General features: G+C 41.4%; 1 protein-coding gene and 1 long non-coding RNA gene across 3 annotated transcripts in view; both read left to right on the plus strand.

The window, feature by feature from the left end:
• ANP32B (acidic nuclear phosphoprotein 32 family member B) overlaps positions 1–16,807 on the plus strand; it is a 31,892-nt gene extending 15,085 nt beyond the window's left edge. Inside the window, exons 3-7 of one of the 2 annotated variants that reach the window (XM_007968627.3) lie at positions 334–456; positions 6,061–6,250; positions 12,331–12,449; positions 13,479–13,530; positions 16,352–16,807. In XM_007968627.3, coding sequence (XP_007966818.1) covers positions 334–456; positions 6,061–6,250; positions 12,331–12,449; positions 13,479–13,530; positions 16,352–16,419 — 552 coding nt within the window. In that variant the 3' untranslated portion in view covers positions 16,420–16,807. Of the gene's footprint in view, positions 1–333; positions 457–6,060; positions 6,251–8,574; positions 8,604–12,330; positions 12,450–13,478; positions 13,531–16,351 lie in introns of those variants that run through there. The other variant, XM_007968628.3, reaches the window with a different exon arrangement.
• Positions 8,667–9,642, plus strand: LOC140712968 (uncharacterized). Its single transcript, XR_012094841.1, has 2 exons — positions 8,667–8,774; positions 9,400–9,642. It is a non-coding gene; the product is annotated as an uncharacterized lncRNA (long non-coding RNA).
• Positions 16,808–19,392: the final 2,585 nt, after the last annotated feature.

Below are 19,392 nucleotides of genomic sequence, written 5' to 3' on the forward strand. Positions count from 1 at the left end.
TGCAGTGAGCCGAGATCCGACCACTGCACTCCAGCCTGGGCGACAAAGTGAGACTCTGTCTCAAAAAAAAAAATTTATTTGCTGATGTTAGAAACCAGTTCTTGAGTTAAGCTGTTAGTAGCAGCTGATTAGGAAAACACAATACTTCTGACCTTTCCTTCTCCTGTTAATTATTTGGATTTAAACAAAATGAACACGCATGCCCTGATAGAAATATGGATCATTTGATCTTGATACATATTTGAGAACTGTATTGGTTACTTATAATACCTTAAATGATTTGTTTTTCTCTTTGTGTATTTGTGTTTGTGCTGTATCCATTTTCTCTTGCAGCTTGAACTCAGTGAAAATAGAATCTTTGGAGGTCTGGACATGTTAGCTGAAAAACTTCCAAATCTCACACATCTAAACTTAAGTGGAAATAAACTGAAAGATATCAGCACCTTGGAACCTTTGGTAAGTAACCGAGAATTTGGAAACTGGGATTTACTGGTCATTTTCATTTTCATATTTCTTTATAGTGGGGGGGAAATTACTGGCAATAATAATTGGTTGAGAAAGTGGTGGTTTTTTACTTTTTATAGAAGTCCCAATTTTAAAGATCAGGGCCTCTCTATTTAGATGTATTCTTGTAACTTTGCTCTCTCCCTGCCTGATATTGTGGTGGCATCCTTCAGAAGAGAATTTTTGGGGGTTTTTTGTTTTGGGTCCACTTTTGAAATTTATATATTGACTATATAGCCTTAAACATGTCTCTTTACAATTTTTTCCCCCATACTGGCCAAGCCATTATGCACTTTTATACTCTAACAGAAAAGGCTATTTATGTTGTGTGGCATGCCTGAATTGTAGATGGAACAATCAAAGACAGCTCCATTTTAAGCTTTAAGTCATCTAATTCATGATCTTGCATTCTAGCTGGATTACTGTTGCCTAGAGTTTTGCATGGAAACCCCAAGATCATCCTCTGTCTTACATATTGGGATAAGATATGAAAAGCTAAGTTTTAGTGCCACTTGGGTTGTAGACTTGCTGTGTGACCTTGGGCAAACTGCTTCTTCTCTCTGGGCCTCAGTTTCCTCATTTATAGCAGGGAGGATAATAATCCCTGCCTTACTTACCTCACTTAGGAGTTCTGAGAATAAGATAAAGGAATGTATTTACTTTGCTTTGTAAGTTAATGTACTTACTTTGCTTTTTGTCCAGTTTGTGTGGAAGATGTAGTAGCCAGAAAAGGGCTTCCAGAGGCAGGGGGCTTAATGCAGTTTGTAGGGCAGCCCCGTAGGGTGTGCTATTTGGCAGAGGGTTATGTAGCATATAGGTGTCTTTCAGAATCCAGAAGAGACCCTAGAGGGTGAGACATTTCTTCTCTGTTGTCTCTATTCTGATGTCAGAGTATATTAAAATATGTGGATTTCACATCACTTGTATAGAATGCTCTGTTGATATTTCAGGGGAAGACAGAGTTAAATTGTAGCTTCTTTTATAATGAAGAGGACTTCCTGACAAGAGTTAGAAGATCTTTTCCTTCCTAAACAGTTTGAGACTGCTCCAATACAGATTTAATCACCTTTTACTGAGTCTCTTTGTGTGTGTGTAATATATGTATTCTTTTAGAGAGGTCTCACTATGTTAGGCCAGGCTGGTCTTGAACTCCTGCCCACAAGTGATCCTTCCACCTCGACCTCCCAAAGTGCTAGGACTACAGGCCTGAGCCACCATGTCTGGCTGAGTCTCTTTAGTTTTACATTTCATTAAGTTGTCCATATTTAAGAGCTCATATTTCTCATAAATGTAATGCCTCACCAGTGCTCCATGCATTTTACCCTTTTTCCTATTACAGGTATACCCAGATACTCAGGCTCTTACAGTTTCATTCATTTCCTTCAAACCAACCCCCATTTCTAGTATTTAAGCCAACATTTACTGACTTTTGCTGCATCCAAGGACATGAACATTTGCCTGTTGTATCCTTATATAACCCAGGGAAGAGAGAATGACTGTCCTCTTTTTAGAGATGAGGAAGCTGAGTTTAGAGAATGTAGATAATTGTTCGGGACAAATGGCAGAGTAGGGATTCAAATCTGAGTCTAGACTGGGCACGGTGTTTCACGCCTGTAATCCCAGCACTTTGGGAGGCCAGGCGGGCAGATCACTTGAGGTCAGGAGTTTGAGACCAGCCTGGCCAACATGGTAAAACCCATCTCCACTAAAAATGCAAAAAATTACCCAGGCGTGGTGGCAGGCGCCTGTAATTCCAGCTACTTGGGAGGCTGAGGCAGGAGAATCACTTGAACCCAGGAGGTGAAGGTTGCAGTGAGCTGAGATCATGCCTCTGCACTCCAGCCTGGGTGACAGAACGACACTGCATCTCAGAAAAGAAAAAAAAAAATCAAAGTCTGCTGTGCTTTCCATAGCCCTTGGGACCTGTTCTTCTCTTTCCACCTGTAAATTTATTTCATGCCCAAATTTCCTTAAGCTGGGAATTCCAACAGGAGCACCAAATTTTAACTGCTGATGCTTTCCCATTCAGATGGGCTACACTAAGCCTTTGTTCATTGGTTAGTGACAGACATACTAATCCTAGGTTGTGAGCATAAGAAACCCTTCTCCCCCCGCCCCCCTTTTTTTTCCCCTCGTTTGATTTTTAAAGAACAGAGTAGCAGGCAGTACCTTTTCACTGTTGGCCAGTTGATGACTGGCCATTACCTAATTCTCGTGGCAGCCTGAGTCCTCTGATGATCAGAAGCCTTTTTCAGTGTTGTAGCACACAGCAATGGAGCAGAAGCAAATACTGTGTGGGCGTTGTTTGTTTGCTTGAGTTTTTTCCTGATCTGGTCAGTAATGTATAAGAGGACCCTCTGGTGGCTGTGAAAGTTTCAGTCCCCCAGGATAGTGAAGGATGAAAAGTAATCTTGGTTGTGTTCACCATTTTTAGAGGATCTGCTATACCCATACACTTACTGGGTGCTTTAGGCATGTTTTATTAGTAATTGTCAAAAAAAAAAAACTTGGCTACAAAGTGGATAGAAGTAGCATGGCCCTTATTTTATATTGAGGAAGCTAAGGCTTGGGTGAGGCTGAATCCCTTGTCCAGAGTCACACACCCTGTGGCAGAGCCACAGGGCTGCACACCAGAGCTATTTCAAAAAGCCTGGGGTCCCGCCATTCTGCTGTACTTGGCACTGAGATTCATGGTGGTGCTATGTTGGTCTCCTGAAGTTCTAACTTGGAGAAGGTGAAGGGGGGAGAAGTTGGGTCCATTTTGACTTCTGGCAGTGTTCTTCAGTGGGGAAAAACACCATCCTCATCCTCATTAACCACATACATTTTGAACACCGTCTACTTTGAGCCCAGTTCTTACAGTCAATGCAATGATTGTGAATGCCTCTGCTTGCTACAGGGACATTAATCGAGAGACAAAGAAGGCATCAATTCAAACTTCCTTGGACACCTTTTTTAAGAGACCTGGGCCATCCAAACCATCCCCCAAAGCCCTTCTAAATTCTAAGAAGGCAAGCAAAATTATTGTTAATAAAATGTTTAATGTTTATTATGGCTAGCCTATTAGCTTACATCAAATTTCTGGTATGGTAGAGTTGTAATTTTTTCTATCAGTATTTACACATTACATTGGGATCCTGAATAATCTGTGTATAGTATATTTTGTGCCTATTGGGCCTTAAAGCACAATTTTACTACTTTCAGCAGTTCCAGAGTACTGTAGTTATTTGGGATTTTTGTTGTTTTCTTGCTTTCATTTCATTTTTCAACCTACTGATTGGCATGTCCAAATTGTTTGATAAGGGGTGCTTTGCCAGAAAGTAGCCAGAAATCTCACATAATTGTACAGTTTCGGAAACAGGAGCGCCTTGGAGGCCCTGTATACTGGAAGAGTCAGTGAAACTAGATAGAGAAATGACTTTTGGTATTAAAAAGCATTAGATAAATATCAGAGGTTGTATGTGTTTTTGTGCACCTATTTCTAGGAAATAATTCTGAAATATAAATGGCTCATTCCTTTTAAGTGGAGAATTTTTAGAGTGAACCTTTTTGGAAAAGCTGCCTGAAGCTGACTCTAGCTGGCATCGAGTCAGGCTTTGTGAAGAGAAAGCCAGTATGCTAGTTAGCTGTCTAGGGTGGCATTGCAGCATTTTTTTCCTCTGGCAAGAAGTCATACCTGGGCTTCTGGAAGTCAGGGCCTGACTGGAAGGAAACCTAATCTGAAAATTACATGTTATAAAAGCAGCTCTATGACCAGAAGGGCTGGGGACAGCTTTCTTAAGAGGTCAAGGAACTGACTATATAAGCACATTGTTTGGTCCACAGACTCTTGGATCATTGTACAATTTGTGTTTTGAGGGGTGCAACGTTTGCCTGTTGCTGTAACCCTGCTGCATGTTCCCTGCATGAATAAAACAAGTGTGGGAGCCTCTTTCTTGATAAGAAGATAAAGTTTCTTCATGTGCAGGGGTCAGTAGCCCTTTTCTCTAAGGGCCAAATAGTAGGTTCATTTGGCTTTATAGCTTGTTTATATAGTCTCTGTCACAACTAGTCTGCTTGGCCATTTTAGCACATAAAGAGCCATACATAAATAAATGAGTGTGACTGTGTTCCAGTAGAGCTTATTTTACAAAAACAAGTGGTGGGCCAGAATTGGCCACTGGACCACCGGTTCCCAACCCCTGCTCTAGAGCCTTGAGGCAGATTTTCATATCATTTTATATCTTCTCAGAACTACATAGATACCTTGAGTTCTGAAAATAAGGTTTTGTTTTGTCTGCCTTTCTTCTCAGGTCGTTGTGAGTGTTGTAACAGCTTTCCTAATAAAGCAGCAAAGCCTGTTAAGCATCAACATTTATTTTTTAGAAATTATTTCATGTGGAGGTCCTCTTAATGTTTGTTTGGGTGTTTTTAGTACTCTTTTCTTAGAGAATACCAAGGATTTTCTCTTGATTCAGAACCATTAAAGGTTGTGTCTGTGAAGCTATCTAGATATATGTACTTATTACCCCTATTCTGGAAGGCACCAGGCTATGTGCTACTTCACATTGGGTTCGCCTTTCATAGGCTGCTCCCTCTTCTATCTACAAGGGTCCACTGTCACTTCCTGTTGCTATCTCCTGACTTGGCTATAGTGTAGTCTCTTAATTTACCCTTAATCAAAACTTAATAGACCTGGGATTGAAATACTAGTACACATAATAAATGAAGATCTGAGTAAATACATAGACATTTTCCAATGCACTTTGACTACTCAGAAAACTTAGGCCACCTTTTTATAGCTTAACTGTTTTTAGATAGATGAAACTGATGGTTCCAAAGAAACAAGGTATTGCAACAAAATTTCAAGGTATGGTAAATAAAATCTGAAGAACTTCACATCATAGGAGTCTGGTAACATGTCAGTCTTTTCCCCAAACATTGGAAAAGAAGAATGCGATGTTTCTCCATATTTCTGAAGTTTCAACTCTGCGCCCCTCTGCTTTTTCCCCAGCCTGTATTGACTCCTGTCTTCCCTGAAAATAGCTGCATTGCCACACTTTATATTTTATTATATTTCATCCTCTAGTGTTTCATGTCTGTGCCCTAAGTAATATTGTAAGCACCCTGAGATTGTGTTATAAATCTCTGAATTTTTCTCTATACTACCACCCTAGAACATTAAAGACTGCTTGATACCCAGGAAGTTCTTAATGGCCATTTGATTACTCGAATGTTAACATTTGTTTCAGCTAAATTTATTAAACTGTTTGATTGTCTCATACTGTGAAAATATCTGGATTTAATACAAATTATTTTCAATTCATATTGCTTTAGACTACTACGCTGCCAGAAAAACACATAGTTCTCTGGGAGAGTAGATAAAGGAAGAGAGGGACTAAAGTCTAGTAACCTAATATAAAGGTTGCAAAAGACTTGATGTGTTTTTTTTGTATATGAGACTGAATGGGTAGCAGGAATCGAATATAGAGCCTAGAATTTTACCTCTTCAAGAGATGGGTTTGTTACTTATATTCCTTTGGTTTAGGAGTTGTGGTTTTTGATCCTTTTCTTCAGAAAAAGTTAGAATGTCTGAAAAGCCTGGACCTCTTTAACTGTGAGGTTACTAACCTGAATGACTACCGAGAGAGTGTCTTCAAGCTCCTGCCCCAGCTTACCTACTTGGATGGCTATGACCGAGAGGACCAGGAAGCACCTGACTCAGATGCCGAGGTGGATGGTGTGGATGAAGAGGAGGAAGATGAAGGTGAGTAAGCTCAGCATCCAGTGAACCTGATGTCTGCCTTTCAAAGCCTCTGATAAAAGCTGTTGGATGTTGGCCGGGTGCAGTGGCACACACCTGTAATCCCAGCACTTTGGGAGGCCAAGGCGGAGGGCATTGCTTGAGCCCAGGAGTTTGAGACTAGCCTAGGCAACATGGCAATACCTTGTTTCTACAGAAAATAGAAAAAAAATTAGCCAGGTGTGGTGGCACATACCTGGAGTCTTAGCTACTCAGAAGACTGGAGGCTGAGGTGGGAGGTCACTTGAACCTAGGAGTTTGAGGCTACAGTGAGCCATGATTGTGCCCCACTGCACTCCATCTCAGAAGACAGAGAGGCTGCCTCAAAAAAAAAGCTACTTAGATGTTCTTACTATTGAGGAAAAGTGTGTGTGTGTGCACGCACGCGTGTGTGTGTATTTTTTTAATGTAGGCATTCCATTAAATTGATAGCTTAGGCCTATTTCATAAGACCCTGGCCTCAATGGATCCTCCCACCTCAGCCTCCCCAAGTGGTGGGATTACAGGGATGAGACACTGGATCTGGCCCGGGAAGCATCTCCTGAAGCCTACAAGCTAGGTTAGGATGCTGTGCGTATTAAACTGTAAACCCCTTACTCTTACAGGCTTGCCACTCTGCTCTTCTCGAGTCTTCTTACTTCAGGGGTCTTCAACCCACAGGCCACAGACTGGTACCGCTCCATGACCTGTTAGGAACCAGGCCGCATGAGCAGTGGGGAAGCCTCATCTGTATTTACAGCCACTCCCTATTGCTCATATTACTGTCTGGGCTCCACCTCCTGTCAGATCAATAGTGGTTGGTATTAGATTCTCATAGGAGCGCAAACCCTATTGTGAACTGCACGTGTGAGGGGTCTAGGTTGTGTGCTCCTTATGAGAATCTAATACCTGATGATCCAAGGTGGAGCTGAGCTGGTGATGCCAGTGCTGGGGTATGGCTGCAAATACAGATTAACATTAGCAAAGAGGTTTGACTGTACAGAGATCATAATAAATCAATTGCTTGCAGACTCCTCAAACCCTATCTGTGAGTGGCAAGTGACAATTAAGCTTCATCTGGTGGCAGGCTTTACAGTGGCAAGTGAGTTGGTGTACTTCAGTTGTACAGCTGCATCTGGTGACAGGCTTTAAGTCAGAATCTGATGCTTATTTTAGTCCATGCCTGGCCTGCCCATTTTTTTATTTACCACTTCCATCCGCACCTCTTTCCTGCACTGCGTATTCATCTAAGTCACAGTTTTGGTAGGCCCACAAGCTAACCCTATCCAACATGAGTAAAAAACGTCGCTGGAGAACTTTGTAAAGGGGGAAAGATCCATTAATGAGACAGCGGAAGACAAGACTGCCGATGAAAAGAAAGCTTCATTGAAAAGAAAATACCAAGAGTGCTACTTAAATTACAGGTTCATTGCAACAGACGATTCACATTCTCCAAGCCCATTTTGTATAATATGTGGCAACCAGCTATCCAACAAAGCCATGAAACCTTCGAAACCGCTTCACTGGTTGGGCACAGTGGCTCACGCCTATAACCCCAGCAGTTACGGAGGCCGAGGTGGATCACCTGAGGTCAGGAGTTCAAGACCAGCCTGGCCAACATGGGGAAACCCCGGCTCTACAAAAATGCAAAAATTAGCCAGGCATGGTGGTGCACACCTTTAGTCCCAGCTTCTCTGGAGGCTGAGGCATGAGAATTGCTTGAACCTGGGAGGCAGAGGTTGCAGTGAGCTGAGATTGCGCTGCTGCACTTTAGCCTGGGCGATAGAGCGAGACTCCATCTCACACACACACACACACAAAAGTTGATTCACCACTTGGAGACCAAGCACCCTGCATTTAAAAGACAAGCCTTTGGAGTTTTTCAAAAGAAATAAATGTGAACATGAAAAACAGAGGCAATTATTGAAAGCTTCCACTTCATCAAATGTGACTACACTGAGAACATCTCATTCTTAGTGGCCAACTGCATTGCTAAAGCAAAGAAGTCCTTAACTAACTGCATTGCTAAAGTACGCCCTTTACTATTGAAGAGTTGATCCTGCCTGCTGCTAAGGACATTTGCCGTGAACTTTTAGGAGAGGCTGCAGTTAAGCTGCAGTTCAAAAGGTGACACGTGTTCCTCTTTCGGCTAGCACCATAACTAGATGAATTGATGAAATAGGAGAGGATATTGAGGCACAGTTGTTAGAGAGGATTGATGAGTCACCGTGGTACGCAATGCAGGTTGATGAGTCTGCCAATGTTGACAACATGGCAACAATGCTTGTTTTTGTGCGATGTATTTTCAGGAGGATGTGCATGAGACTATGTTATGTGTACTTCGTTGCCAACCAACACCACAGCTGCAGAACTATTCAAGTCTTTTGAATGATTACATATCAGGAAAACTGAATTGGTCATTTTGTGTCGTATATGCACAGATGGAGCGGCTGCCATGGCTGGACGGCTTTCTGGTTTACTACTCGAGTCAAAGAGGTCACTTCTGGATGTGAGTCTATGCACTGTGTCATCCTTAGAGAAATGCTGGCTAGCTGACAGATGTCACCTGAACTTAACGTTTTGCAGGATGTGATTAAAATTATCAACCACATTAAAGTACATGCCCTTAACCCATGTCTGTTCACGCAGCTCTGTGAGATGGATGCAGAGAATACTTCTCTTACACAGAGAAGCGAGATGGCATTCTAAAGGTGGATCACTGGCTAGAGTTTTTGAGTTACAAGGCCTGCTCCAGAGATTTCTTTTAGAATTAACAGTCACCACTAGCAGAACATTTTAGTAACAGAATAAGTGGTAAAACTTTTTTTTTTCCTTAAGTTCAGGGGTTCATGTGCAGGTTTGTCGCATAGATAAACGTGTGCCATCCCATCACCTAAGTATTAAGCCCACTGTCCATTAGCTAGTCTTCCTGATGCTCTCCCTCCCCAGCCCCCACAGGCCACAGTGTGTGTTGTTCCTCTCCACGTGTCCGTGTATACTCACCATTCAGCCCTCACTTATAAGTGAGAACATACGTTATTTAGTTTTCTGTTCTGAGTATTGGGATTTTTGACATGTTTCAAACAGTAGCAGTGATTTTGAAAGAGACTGAGCCAGGGCCTTCTTTCTCGCAGCTGGTGCATGATCATCTATCTCAGCTTTCAAAAGAGTTTGAGCATTACTTCCCAACCACAAAAGACCCCGACCTGGGAAGGAATGGATCCACGACCCATTTGTGAATAAGCCAGATCAATTGACTTTGTTCATGCTTGAAGAGGATCAACTGGTTGAGATCACAAATGGCAGTGGCCTTAAAAGTATGGTTTGAGATAACTTCAAAATCTCTATATTCTGGATTAAAATCAAGGTGGAATATCCCGAGATTGCCAAAAAAGCACTGGAAAACCTGCTTCCATTTCCAATATCCTATCTTTGTGAAGCAAAGGTTTCTGCAGTGACAGCAACCAAAACAAGATTATGGAGTATACTGGACATAAGCAGCACACTTCGGGTGTCAGTGTCTCCCATTGCCCCCAGATGGGACTGTCTAGTTGCAGGGAAAACAAGCTCAGGGTTCCCAATGATTCCACATTATCATGAGTTGTATATCATTATATGTTACAATGTAATAATAGAAATAAAGTGCAGAATAAACATAATGCATTTGAATCATCCTGAAACCATCCCCCGACCCCCAGGCTATGGAAACATTGTCTTCTACAAAACTGGTCCCTGGTGCCAAAAAGGTTGAGGACCACCGTCCTACTGTACTACAGTCATCATCTTGGTTAAATCTCTTGATTCATAAGGCCTGACACTTAGTAGGTACTTGGTACCTGTTTGTTATTGCCAACTATAAATAAAATAGCTTTCCCTTCCATTGACATATGACCAGAGTTTAAAAAGGTAATGATTTCAAATAACTATATGTTAGATTCCATTTTTCATTCATAAGGGAAAGAATCTCTGATCATAGCATAGAATTAAAAAATGATTTTCAGTAGTTCTGGCATTTGACCCAGGATGTTTACATATTTTACAGATTTACTGATTTTAAGAAATAACTAATACTTCCTACCCAAGATATCACTCCTGTTAAGTTTGTGTTTTCTTTGCATGCTGAGTTTGTTTACTACTCTCAGTCGCTCTTAGAATAAAACACTTCTTACCTCCAGGTGGCTTAGAACAGCAGTCTCCAGCCTTTTTGGCACCAGGAACTGGTTTCATGGAAGACAGTTTTTCCACAGATGTGGGAAAGGGGTTGGGGGCAGCAGCTGAATGGTTTTGAGATGAAACTGTTCGACCTTACATCAGGCATTAGATTCTCATAAGGAGTGCACAGTCTAGATCCCTCCCATGCGCAGTTCACAATAGAATTTGCACTCATGAGAATCTAACAGGTGATGTGACAGGAGGCGGAGCTCAGGTGGTGATGTTCACTGGCCTGCTCTTCACCTCCTGCTGTGCGGCCCAGGCCACGGACCAGTGCCAGTCCTGGGAGTTGGGGACCCCTGGCTTAGAGGAAGCAGAATGATTAGTTTTCACATCAGTAAGTATAAATACCTCTTTTCTTTAAAAATTAGCACATACAGCAGAAATTATCAAGAAAATAGAGGAAGAAAAGAAGGAGTTTGGGTGCAATTAATGGAAGCATTTTTGCAGGTTTTTTTTTTTTTTTTTGAAGCATATTGAGACAGGCAAAAATTAATGAGTTATAAGGTGGTAAAATGGACAGAGAATAGGACATCTCACCTACTTCCAAATGTTTATGTCCCTTTGTCCCTTCTATAATTTTTCCATTTTTTCCTAAAAACCGTTTGTGCTTGTTGTCTATTTAAGTTCACCTCAAGAACAGCCACATGTGCAAGAGCCGGTAAAGGACATTCCTTGGAAGGTGGGGGGCAGTTCCTGAGAGCAAAGATGGATCAGCCAACAAATACTGGAGCATTTCCTATGTGCCAGGCACTATGGAAAATAGTGATTTAAAAAAAAAACAAAATAAAAAAACCAAGATTCCTACCCTCTTGGACCTTACAGAGAAATGGTTATATATTTTTTTAATCATAAATAGGCTGTGTATGGTGGCTCACACTTGTAATCCTAACACACTTGGGAAGGGTGAGGAAGGATGATTGCTGGAATCCAGGAGTTCAAGACCAGCCTGGGCAACATAGCCAAACCCCATCTGTACAGAAAAAAAAATTGTTTAAAATTAAAAATCGTAAATAATAATTGCAAGTAAGCAAAGTGTCTTGTAATGGAGAAGCATCACATACTCATGGTGAGAGCCTATGACCTGACATTGGGAGGTCTGGTGAGTAAGACTGCCTAAGGAAGTGATGTTGACTGAAACTCCAAGGTGGAGTCAGAGTTAGCCAAGCGAAGAGGATGGAAAGAGCATGCAGAGACCAGGAGGTAGGTGAGAGCATGGTGAGCTCTAGGACCCAGGAGAAGCAAGAACTGCCACACTAGCGGTCTGCACAATCAGGTAGAGATGCAGGTGCCTCTCAGCCTCCTGTCCCCTGAGTCACGGGGTTATTATGGGTGTTTCTCAGGTTCCTGATTTGAGCAGCTGACTGTGACTGGTGGTATCATTACCCAAGAGAAGGTACATGATTTTTTTTTTTTTTTTTTTTTTTTTTTTTTTTTTTTTTTTTTACTTTTTACTGTGAAAAATTTCAGACAGTGATAAAGGTAAAAATAATAGCGAAACAAACCCCCATGTTCTTATCACTCAGCTTCAGCAATTATTGATCTTGCTTTATTCCTGCATACCCTTCCCTTCTTCCCTACTCTCTATTATTTTGAAGCAAATCTTAGCCATTGTATCATTTCATCAGCGAGAATTAAAGTGTTTATCCTGTCTACCAGGACTTCTAGCCCTCTTGATTTTATGGGACTCTATTGGACAAAGGGACTGAGCTTTATCTCGTAGTAGAAAGAAAGTGACTGCAGTTCGTGGCCTTACCAGGATTTGTTTGGTGAGCCAGCCCACAGATCCTCAATACCTTGTGCCCTGTGGAGCATCGAGGATATTTAATGAATCCCTTTCGGACTATTTTCAGAAGGAGAAGATGAGGAAGATGAGGAGGATGAGGATGGTGAAGAAGAGGAGTTTGATGAAGAAGATGATGAAGATGAAGATGTAGAAGGGGATGAGGATGACGATGAAGTCAGTGAGGAGGTCAGTGCAGCTGTTTTCTACCCTGCTTCCTATTTGTAATTACAACAAAAGTGGGGGTTTCAAAAAGATGACAAAAGAAAAGAAAAACACCTTTTGAAGAAATTAGTATACCTGTGAATACATTTACAATATGAATCTGGTTAATTTAGTTTTTGTCTGCCTTTAAATAACTACTAAATGGAATTCTTACTGTACTCAAACTAGTACGGTTCCTGGCTGTGCAAGGTAAGTTCTGGCCCTCTGGGGGAAGGAATGAGTTCAGTATTCAGTATGGTGAGAAAACTGGAAATGTTGAGAATTGATAGTATGTCTGTTCCTTCATTGAATTGTAGGGAAGTCTATGTTTACCAAGTCTAAATTTTTTCTTGTATATTCAGTTTAATTCAGTAAATATATACCTGCTATGTTAAAGAGTTGGGGGTACAAAATGAAATGAGATTGTGGTGTGCCCTGAAAGAGCAGATAGTCTGGTTTATAGAATACCCAATAATAGAGGATCCCTGAGGAAATGAATGCTATACGAGGGCAGGAGAAAACAGTGTCTTGACTTTGACCCTCAAAGAGGCTTGAGAAACAGGCAGACAACATTAGCTGTTAACAGAACGCATCCTCTTTTGCAGTATAAAAATAAGGCTAGGGGTTTGTGTGATCTCATTAGGTGTATGATTGACATTAAGATTCTGAAAGAAGCTTTGTATATGAATGGGATATAGAAAGGAATTTTTGTCTAAACCAGTTTTGAAATTTGAGATTTTAAGATGATTTCTTGAATTATCCAAAGTTACATACTAATTAAACATCTAGCAAATGAACTGCTTGCTTCTTAAAAAAATTTTTTTTAGAAAAATTATAAAGCACATTAAGGAAAATCAGTGGGTCTTGGTACATCAAAGTAGATAAAAATAACATTACAGTTTCCTGCCTGATTGATATTGTCGCATTTATTTGTACTTAGTTTGGCAGAATTTGTACTATTTGCACTTTTCAGTTTGGCAGAATTAATCTAATGTTAGGCTGTTTGCTATTTAGGAAGAAGAATTTGGACTTGATGAAGAAGATGAAGATGAGGATGAAGATGAAGGTGGGCCTAATGCATGCATTTTGATCATTATCAGTCAAAAATTAGATAAAAACATCCATTATTTAGAATTTGATCCCACTGAGAAGAAAATAAAATACCCTTGGCTCTGGCAGTCTGCACACACATTCACGTTCTCGTTTCTATCATCCCATCAGTGTGTCTGTGCTGGTGCAGGCTCCTTGCTGCTACAGCAGTTATTTCTGTCTGATGGCAAGGGTCCTGTTGGTCTTCAGTCCTCATGGGATTTTTTTGGGGTGGTGGTGGTGGTGTTTTGCGACAGAGTCTCACTCTGTTTCCCAGGCTGGAGTGCAGTGGCACTATCTCGGCTCACTGCAAGCTTTGCCTCCTGGGTTCACACCGTTCTCCTGCGTTAGCCTCCCGAGTAGCTGGGACCACAGACACCCGCCACCACACCCAGCTAATTTTTTTGCATTTTTAGTAGAGATAGGGTTTCACCATGTTAGCCAGGATGGTCTCTCTCCTGACCTCGTAATCCGCCCACCTCAGCCTCCCCAAGTGCTGGGATTACAGGCGTGAGCCACCATGCCCGGCCTGTTGTTTTTTTTTGAGATGGAGTCTCGCTCTGTCGCCCAGTCTGGAGTTCACTGGTGCAATCTCAGGTCACTACAGCCTCCACCTCCCAGGTTCAAGCGATTCTCTGCCTCAGCCTCCCAAGTAGCTGGGATTACAGGCATGCACCACCACACTTGGCTAATTTTTGTATTTTTAGTAGAGATGGGGTTTCGCCATGTTGGCCAGGCTGGTCTCGAATTCCTGGCTTCAAGTGATCTACCTACCTCGGCCTCCCAAATTACTGGGATTACAGGTATGAGCCACCGTGCCTAACCTGGTCCCCATGTTTTAAATCTGTTTTTAGGACCAGTCATTTGGTTTACTGCCAAGTGTGAGGTTTCTGTGTTCTGTGTTTGGGAGTTATTTCATTTAAAAAAAAAAAAAAAAAAAAAAAGGCTTTAATAATTGAACCATCGTTTTCAGGATATATAAATAGATGTAGCAGTTTCCCAGTTTTATCAGTGTTAGTCCTTTCCCCACTACAACCAAGACGAGTGAAATAGCTGTTACTTATTTAATACTGTTGAAAGTATGCCACCCTGGACAACTTAGACCCTGTCTCGACAGAAAATTTAAAAGTTAGCTGGAAACGGGTGGGGTGGCTCATGCCTGTAATCTCAGCACTTTAGGAGGCCGAGGCAGGTGGATCACCTGAGTTCAGGAGTTCGAGAGCAGCCTGGCAACATGGTGAAATCCTGTGGTGGCACGCAGTCAAACTCAGGAGCAGAGATTGCGGTGAGCTGAGATCACACCACTGCACTCCCCTGGACAACAAAGCAAGACTCTGTCTCAAAAAAAAAAAAAAAAAAAAAAGTTAGCTGCGCATGGTGGTACACGCCTATAGTCCCAGCTACTCGGGAAGCTGAGGTGGGAGGACTGCTTGAAGTTGTAGTGAGGCTGTGATGGTGCCGACGCACTCCAACCTGAGTGACAGAGGGAGACCTTGACTCAAAAAATAAAAGTCTCATAGTTATGTCTCAGAGAATCAGGTGTTCACTGTGCTGTTGGCTCATGTTTTCTCAGCATCCACTTTGTGTCAAGCTCTCAATTACATTTACACTAGATATTACCCTGGTTAGGACCTGGTCACTGCCTTTAAGAACCTGTATGATTGGGAGACTGAGGCGGGCGGGTCATGAGGTCAGGAGATTGAGACCATCCTGGCTAACACAGTGAAACCCCATCTCTACTAAAAATACAAAAAAATTAGCCGGGCGTGGTGGCGGGCGCCTGTAGTCCCGAGCCAAGATCGCGCCACTACACTCCAGCCTGGGCAACAGAGTGAGACTCCGTCTCAAAAAAAAAAAACCTGTCTGAAATACGATTTTAACATATAGTTAATTTCATTAAAATAACCATGGATTTTATTAGTTGAAAAAGTTGATCTATATGTAAGTCTCTGTCTCGACTACATAATACTCTTAAGAATTTCCTTTATAGTTAATACTAGTTTGCTACAATTTGAGTCTTAACGATGTTCCATACTAAGTGTTTTTTGTGTTATTTAATTCTCAGAATAACATTTTAAAGTCAGTACCATTGTCCCCATTTTACAGATGAAAAAGACTTGTCCGAGGTCACTTGAAAATAAGCATGGCTTAAAGACATCCTAGATAGCACGAGGGTTTTTGTTTTGTTTTTTTGGAGACACAGTTTTGCTCTTGTCACTCAGGCTGGAGTGCAGTGGCACAGTCTCAGCTCACTGCAACCTCCACCTCCCGGATTCAAGCAGTTCTTACGCCTCATCCTCTGGAGTAGCTGGGATTACAGGTGCATGCCATCATGCCTGGCTAATTTTTTTTTTTTTTTTTTTTTTTTTTTAGTAGAGACGGGGTTTCACCACGTTGGCCAGGGTGGTCTGGAACTCCTGACCTCAGAACATCCGCCCACCTTGGCCTCCCAAAATGCTGGGATTACAGGCATGAGCCACCGTGCCTGACCAGCTCAGGTTATTAATATGCATTTTAGTAACTGCTAGATTTGTTAAAAGAAACATCTGGAAGAAAACACCTTAAAATTGAGGAAACTGGATTAACTTTCCTGTGTGAGTTGAGGTGCTGCTGTGCATTTTGCTTTTCTTGGTTCTATGGTCACCACTTATACTCGCTATTAATCACCTATATTAATCTGATCAAGTTTACATTGTTTTATCTCCTAACCGTCAAAAACTTTGTTGTTGCCTCCATTGGCAGTAATCTAAGCAAAATGCCTTGCCACTGTCCTAAAGTCAATTTGTGTTACTGTTCAGAGGAGGAAGAAGGCGGGAAAGGTGAAAAGAGGAAGAGAGAAACAGATGATGAAGGAGAAGATGATTAAGACCCCAGATGACCTGCAGAAACAGAACTGTTCAGTATTGGTTGGACTGCTCATGGATTTGGTAGCTGTTTTAAAAAAAAAAAAAAAAAAAGGTAGCTGTGATACAAACCCCAGGACACCCACCCACCCAAAGAGCCAAAGAATAGTTCCTGTGACATTCCGACTTCCTTCCATGTAGTCCCTCTTGGTAATCTACCACCAAGTTTGTGGACTTCACCCCAACAAAATTGTAAGCGTTGTTAGGTTTTTGTGTAAGACTCTTGCTGTAGCGTGGATAGCTGTGATTGGTGAGTCTACCGTCTGTGGCTACCAGTTACACTGAGATTGTAACAGCATTTTTACTTTCTGTACAACAAAAAAGCTTTGTAAATAAAATCTTAACATTTTGGGTCTGTTTTTTCATGCTTTTCTTTTTAATTATTTTTTTTTTTTTACATTAGGACATTTTATGTGACAACTGCCAAAAAAGTATTTTTAAGAATTTAAGTGAAATAAACACGTTACTCTTTGGTAAAGCCTAGTTGTATGCTTACATTTTTAAATTACACTCTCATTGTAAGCTCATGTTAAAACACACCAAAGAACTGGTTTATTTGGCATTTTTATGTTAGTAGTTGTTGAGGGCAATTGCACAAATTTGTAGGATCTTTGAGCATTTAGATCAAATCCTCATTGATAACAGAGGAGTAAATGAAGCATACTTTTAAAAATAATGTTCAATGCTCTGGTGCCCTGAAAACCAGTAAAATAATGTTAGGTTTCAAGTACTATGTGAATTAAGGGAAAGAAGATAGTATAAAGCAGAAGGCCTTCACCAGAATCCCAAGAGATCTGAATTCTAGTTCTGACTCTGCCACTGATTTTCTGTGTGACTTTGTGTTGACTCTGGGTCACCTCCCAGTCTGTAAAATTGAGGGGGTGTGACCAAATGGCTTCTGAAGTCACTTGTAGCACTGATGTTCTGTGACCCTTGTTGACAGGAAGGTCTGAAGAGGAAAATGGGCTTTGCACTAGGCTGAAACATGTAGGGTTTGACTGATGGGTGAACACAGTATGGTTTGTTGTCAAGACAGGCGTGAAAAGGGGGAATGACATGTGAAAAGCCTCACCAAGCAATGGATAGGCACTGCCTGAGGTCAACTCAGGTTTTCCAGAAGATGGAAATTTTCTCTATTCTTACAGATCTTAAAAGGATTTGGGAAAGGAGAAGGATATTCTGTCTGTATTCAGTGATTAACCATTTAGCAAAAATAGATGTATGATTGTATTATCAATACAGTTTTTTATAGTGGAAGATTTAAGGATTGTTTTAGTAAATCTTAGCTTACGGCTATTGGAATGAGTGAGGTTTTTGATGCATGTAAATGCAATATGTAAAATTGGAATCTAATTTGAATTTATAACAGAAGTCACAGTCTCTATGGAGCCCCCAAATTCTGTACTTTAAAATCAAAATCTCCCATAGACTTTAAAATGGAGTTTCTTTTTTGTAAAGAAAATCCAAGAAAATTTGATTTTTGATTTTACAGGTATTAACTTTATTTTCCCCAACCATAAGGCCATTTTAGCAAACCTTCAATACATTGTAAAATGGTTTCTTCTGTAGCCTAGGTGTGTCCTTAAAGTTTTGCTTATTTGTCAAATGTCAAACACAGTAACTGTGAGTGATTATTTTTCCTGGTTTTTTGTTTTGTTTTGTTAGTTTTTTTAAAGAAAGTTTACAGAACTTTCCAGTATCTACCAAGCCTGTAGGATATGCCGGGCTCATTGGCTAGGCAAAAGGGAAGGGAATTGGGTTAAAGAGACAAGCCAGCCTTTGGTGCTCATAGTAACTAGTCAGGAAGAAAAGACATCAACACAAGTAATATTTACTAGGACCTAGGAGAAGGAGGTTTAGGTAAGTTTTAGTGTAGCTCAGAGGCTGGAGAGGTAGCACCCAACCCTGAGGGAGGGAAGCTTCATAGAAAAGAAAGTACTTGAGCTGCACATGCAAGTATGAATAGTGTTTATAAATAGGAATAGAAAAAGAAGGGAGTATCTTGGTAAGCAGAGGTTAGAGGTAGGAAACTGCTGAGTACAGTTAGATACAAGTAGATTTGATAACACGTGAATAGATGATGATACTGGACAAGTCATTTGGGCCCTTATAGAGGGCCTTGAAGGTCAAACCCTTTCTGTGCGTTATGGTAAAATGTTGATTTCATCTATATGTGGCTGGTGAAGATGCCTTTGACATGGTCCTCAGAGAAGCAAGCTGTTTGGTGATGAGGTCACACAGCAGACTATTTTTGGAGTTGTCTCCCATCTGAAGGAGAACATTGAGAGGATTTGCTTCCAGTTCTGCAGTAAAATGAGTTATGAAATGTCTGAGCTGGGTGGCAGCTATGATGGGCTAGATGACTGGTCCTGACTAGCTGTTCTGAGGTTGGTGGAGGTGTATTTCACATACACACCTACATGTGTGATACATTGGTGTGCCATCTTTTTGAAGCTATTATTCCATGCTTTGAAATATTGAAGCCATTGTTTGTAAAGATGGGGAAACAGGCACAAGAGATGATCCAGGACTGGCCCAAGGTGTCTTTGTGAAGTAGTGAAAGAACCTAGCCTAAAAACCATGGCACCTTGTTTTCTTTTTTCTTTTTTTTTTATATGGAGCCTTGCGCTGTCGCCCAGGCTGGAGTGCAGTGGCACAATCTCGGCTTGCTGCAACTTCTGCCTCCCGGGTTCAAGCAATTCTCCTGTCTCAGCCTCACAAGTAGCTGGGTCTACAGGCGCCTGCCACCACGCCTGGCTAATTTTTGTATTTTTAGTAGAGACGAGGTTTCACCGTACTGGTCAGGCTGGTCTTGACTGACCTCAGGTGATCCACCCACCTCGGCCTCCCAAAGTGCTGGGATTACAGGCGTAAGCCACTGTGTCTGGCCCATGGTGTCTTGTTTTCAACCTCTGCTCTTACCTTTATTTAGTTCA

The sequence above is a fragment of the Chlorocebus sabaeus genome, chromosome 12 (genome assembly GCF_047675955.1).
Source record: "Chlorocebus sabaeus isolate Y175 chromosome 12, mChlSab1.0.hap1, whole genome shotgun sequence".
In the NCBI taxonomy this organism is placed as follows: Eukaryota; Metazoa; Chordata; class Mammalia; order Primates; family Cercopithecidae; genus Chlorocebus; species Chlorocebus sabaeus.